Source organism: Panthera uncia, unplaced genomic scaffold, assembly GCF_023721935.1.
Source record: "Panthera uncia isolate 11264 unplaced genomic scaffold, Puncia_PCG_1.0 HiC_scaffold_1942, whole genome shotgun sequence".
NCBI classification, from domain to species: domain Eukaryota; kingdom Metazoa; phylum Chordata; class Mammalia; order Carnivora; family Felidae; genus Panthera; species Panthera uncia.
Genome location: NW_026058627.1, coordinates 9,044 through 13,646, shown reverse-complemented (window position 1 = coordinate 13,646; position 4,603 = coordinate 9,044). Strand labels below are relative to the sequence as shown.

General features: G+C 39.6%; 1 protein-coding gene across 4 annotated transcripts; it reads right to left on the bottom strand.

Moving 5' to 3' along the window:
* Positions 1-773: 773 nt before the first annotated feature.
* On the bottom strand, positions 774-4,014 carry LOC125917509 (C-C motif chemokine 20). Of its 4 annotated transcripts, none has more exons than XM_049623688.1 (4): positions 3,843-4,012; positions 2,590-2,704; positions 1,809-1,886; positions 774-1,157 (listed from the first exon to the last, which is right to left on the bottom strand). In XM_049623688.1, exons 1-4 carry the CDS (start codon positions 3,916-3,918, stop codon positions 1,136-1,138), a joined length of 291 nt encoding a protein of 96 aa, XP_049479645.1. In that variant the 5' UTR covers positions 3,919-4,012; the 3' UTR covers positions 774-1,135. The 4 variants fall into 4 exon arrangements, with proteins under 4 accessions (XP_049479645.1, XP_049479647.1, XP_049479643.1 ...); XM_049623690.1 differs by having other exon boundaries at positions 2,590-2,701; XM_049623686.1 differs by lacking the exon at positions 774-1,157 and having other exon boundaries at positions 1,164-1,886; positions 3,843-4,014.
* Between the last annotated feature and the right edge of the window lie 589 nt (positions 4,015-4,603).

The following is a 4,603-nucleotide window of genomic DNA, read 5'->3' as shown; positions in this document are numbered from 1 at the left end:
CCGTGATCCCTTGGGGCCTTTGATATCTGAGGCAGACTGTCCCAAGTGCTGTGTCCAGGCACTCCATGAACTTTGCCCCCTGAACATTGCAATAATAACCACTCTGGTTCAGGACCCTTTTGTCCTATGTCTGGGTTCTTGCTAGATTTCACGCCCCAGAAGTTCTTTTCTGCTTAGTGAGGCAATCAGTTTCTAGAACCCTCTCCATAGTCATTTTCTTTTTGGAAACTGCTTGGAGACGACCCAGGAGGACTTTTGAAATACAGAAATGTTTCAGTGCTGAAGTGCCCATTCCTAGGTCCCTACATGGACAAAGGAATTTCTCAGGGTGTTTTCAAAGTAGTTGTTATATCCCTGTAGTCTCAAAGTTTATGGGTACACTTTTTTATTTTGAAAAGTTTTACATCAGTAAACACTAAGCTATAGATCTCAGATTTAGCATTTTTCTAATTTTTGGTTTGGATGACTTTGAATAAAAAAATAAAATAAAGCACCTTTTCATTATAATTCATATAGAATGAAAGCCAGGACCATGAGGAACAGAGTTAAGAGGAACAACCAGGCAGGAGTAAGTGGGGAAATACGATTCCTCCTCACCCCCAATTTTGGCATTTACCATGCCTTTCAATATTTTAAAAATATTTTAATATATATCTTAATAAGTGTTATATAACTCTATCAACAAATAATTTTTATTTCATTCTTTTATTTTCAATATTTATTTTTAATCATCATTTTTCTCTTTTACAGGTTAATTACAACAGTTTAAGAAACAAAACTATGTAGACAGAAGAACGTTAAATAGTTTTTTTTACAAATAGCTTGCAGCTTACAAGAAAGGCTATATAACCTCATTCCTCTACACATTCGTACTAAACCAAATAGCTTATAGGAAATTAGTATTAAATAGCAACACACACACAAAAAAACCATAGATATAAATAACATAAAATAGAGTTTGACTCTAATGTGATGCTTAACAAAGCAAACTATGATGCAATATGTATCAACTTCATCAATTGGACAGGTCCAACGAGGCACAAATCAGGTAAGTGCTGAACTCTCAACTGCCAACTCCAGCTAGATTCTTTTGTTCTTGGGCTCTGTCCAATTCCTTCGCAGAGAGCATCAGTTTTTACATCTTCTTGACTCTTTGGCTGTCAAGAGGAAGAGAAGAAAACAATAAGCAAAGACAGGGTGGACTGGCTGGTAGGAGTGCCTTTTGTACCTAAACATTACTTCTCATTAATCTCAGGGTGCCAGCAGCTCAGAGTCCAGATGAGGAAATCAAGGTTCAGAGAGGAAGGGCCCTGCCCAACACAAGTGAGCTGGCTAGAGATGGAAACAGGATTGAGCGCTTACGTTGCATCTTTAAATTCAGTGTCTATGGCACCTTCGTATTAGGTGGCTTCTGTTCATGTTGATAAAATGTTACTCTCCATTATAATCAATGGAAATCAGAATATTGATCTCTGGTTGGCTCTTTATTTTTTAGTTTTTAACAAAGAAGTATCACGCGGTCTGTAAATTCTATAAATAGGAGGCATCTTTGCACCAAAATGAAGAAGCTTGTGACTATTAAATGCATGGAGGACTAACACATCTCGTAAAACTCACTAAATTAAAAAAAAATAAAAAGGATGTAAGTGGAAAAAAATGAATTTTTGGTTTATGGTCCGACTCAAATTTCCCCTTTAAAATTCTACGGTGCTTAGGCGGAAGGGTCCCAGCGAGTCTATGATCCGCTACTCTGCACTTGACCTTTGCCCCAGACATTTGGAGAGGGACTGATGGTAAATATCTCATACCTGAGGATATGCACAGCCTGTTTCACCCAGTTCTTCTTTGGATCTGCGCACACAGCGAATTTTTTCTTTGTGTAAAAGCTATAAAAAACAAAAAACGAAAAACAAACACAGAAAATTTTATTTGTGCTTCAAAAGTTTTGAACGGCTATGTCATAGAACACCCAATGGAAGTTTTGTATTCCAGCTGACTGTTCTACCCACTAAACATTTTAGTTATTTCAGAGGTGAAACAAAATACAAAAAAAAAAAAAAAAATTCTGATAAAGCTTGATGCAAGAAATGAAAGGGACTCTCTCCTACTTTCTCTGCAACTGAACAAATGGTTGAACAATGGCTGGAAAATAGTCTTAGAATGATTTAATTTTGTTGCCGGTGGTTACACTAAACATGACTAATTTATATCATTCCGAAGTATAATATCCTATATGAATCAAGAATATTATATGTGAAAATATAAAAGCCCCAACCATTCCCTGGTGGAAGATGCTCATTTCCAAATTGATGTCTTTCATATTTTCATGAGCTAACGCATTAGGTGCTTACAAGTTTATCTTAGAAAGACGTTTTTGCCCTCAACTCTGTTCTTTTTCTAAAAAAAACAAGCTTTCACCTTAGTCCTGTCCTATTTAAACTTTGAAGTACATACGCCCTAACAAAACAAACGTATCTTTGCCACATCGGTTATTTCTGAATGCAACTCCAAAAAAGGCAAACATGTTTTGAGACGCGAAATTCCCGTGTACATCTGATACAACTAAATTCAAGTCAGTTGATAACTTACATGATTGCATTGATATCACAAGCGTCATTGGACAGCTGCTGCGTGAAGCCCACGATAAATCTGGGATGAAGGATGCGTTCTGTATACCGAAGGCAGCAGTCAAAGCTGCTTGCTGCTAAAAAGAAATTGCAAGTATTGAGTCCACATGAATGAACGTATCTTGTGATAGTATTACAGAACTACTTGGAGTTGGAGCTGTAGATGCTAAAGAAACTATTTAGAGAAAGAGTTCCAATGGCTTTGAGACCTGATTTAAGGTAGCCCCCAGCTCTCTTTAAAAAAAAATGGTTTATGTGCTGGGCAATTTTGGTTCAAAAGTCTAGAAGCACGTGATCTCCAAGGAAAGGAATATCTTTACTAAGAAACACAAATGGACAGTGTTTTATTTTAAGTTCACTATAATCACTCAAGAATATGAGTACCTCCCACTTGAAGAAACTCCTATAGATAAGCTTCCAAATTCAGAAAATGAAGAAGTATGGAGATCTTAATCTATTATCTGGCCACTGGGTACTAAGAGGAGGGAAACGGCAAGAAGTTATAAAGGAAAATGTGATTTATAGGAGCTGCTTATCCGGGCTGCAATTGAAATTGTAGTATTAATGGAAATATTTTAATTTAATTTATTATTTTAATGTTTTATTTTGATCATAAAAGTTCAACACGTGCATTTTCAGGGATGCACCTGTCATTAGACGTCATGTGCTCTGACAGTCATAAAGCAATTCTTGGACATTCCCCCCCAGGTTAAATTATAACCTGCTATACGGTAAGGAATAAATGTTGTCTCCAAGTTGGCAAAAGATGGCCCCAAAGCCACGTAAGGATGGAGAAGACAGGTCCCATCATCTGCCCCTAAAGGGTGAGCTTTGATCTTTACTATTTAGCTGAGAGGTGAGAAAGTTGGGAAGGTGGGAGTGTTCCCCACATTTCTGAATTGACCCCATTTACTGGTAATGTTACCCAATTTACATCACTCCAAGAAATAGCACTTTGGCCTTGTTGCAGAGCTTGGGGGTCTCTAAGAGCCCACCCACCCACCTCCAAATCTGCTGGGATTGCCAGCAGAGAGAAAAGCCCGGTCAGCAGCAGCAACATTTCCCTCCTCACTCGCCAATGAGCTGACAACTCCCATCACTTCTGAAGACTTTCTAACAGGCTCCCACTCCTTGGGGACCCCCGGGTGAGCTCAAGGCTTAGAGGAAAATGAAAATAGTTCTTCCTCCTGCGTTAGCAGAAAGAGTGCTACTCACCTTCTGACTTGCTGCACAGGTGGAGTAGCAGCACTGACATCAAAGCAGCCAAGAGCAAATTCTTGCCACTGTCCATTTTCAGCTCAGGGAATAGATCTGCCCAGTGCTGGGTACCCAGTGTGCTAGGAGTGCTGTTGGGTTCTGGTAGCAGCCTGAGTCTGGGATGGCCCTACTTATAGCAAATATTGGGAATGTACACAGAAGGCGTGTTCTAACGTGGGTTTTCCCCCATTGATCAACCTGCCCCATCATGTCGTCACAAAAAAATAACCACAGGGAAAACTTCCTGCCTTTCCTTAATGTTGGGAAGCTGTGAAGGTCAGAGGAGGGGGGCGGCGTTTGAGAAGGGGAAAATCCTGCTAAATCCTTTGGATTTGCAAAGAGGGAAAAGCTGCCCAGCCCTGTGGCTCAGGAAAAGTTTTCAAGCAGTTTCAACTTAATGTCTCGTCTCTGAAAAGAGAGGACAAGGATTAACAGTGATACAAAGGTCAGTCCTACACCTGGACGTTATAGGACTCTATTGTTCACACTGTATTTGCTTTCCAGAGTCAACTGGGAGCAAGAGGATGAGACAGGACGCCAGGCATACTTGGGGACGCATTTACAATTGAATAGTTGGTGCTCAGCTATCCCCGAAGACCTTGTATTTCCAAACTACCACTCAGATTAGGTAATATGACAGTGGTGTAGTAGTTTTCCCAATTTTGGCAGAAGATACCAGACCTTAAGTGTGACTCAAGCCTCAATCTTGATGCCATGCC

Bases quoted from the DNA above. Each gene is read 5' to 3' on its own strand.
- LOC125917509 (XM_049623686.1), bottom strand. From the start codon at position 3,918: ATGGACAGTGGCAAGAATTTGCTCTTGGCTGCTTTGATGTCAGTGCTG. The intron at 2,705-3,842 runs GTGAGTAGCACT...ATTTCTTTTTAG, and splicing joins CCTGTGCAGCAAGTCAGAAG to CAGCAAGCAGCTTTGACTGC. The intron at 1,887-2,589 runs GTAAGTTATCAA...TGTTTTTTATAG, and splicing joins TGTGATATCAATGCAATCAT to CTTTTACACAAAGAAAAAAT.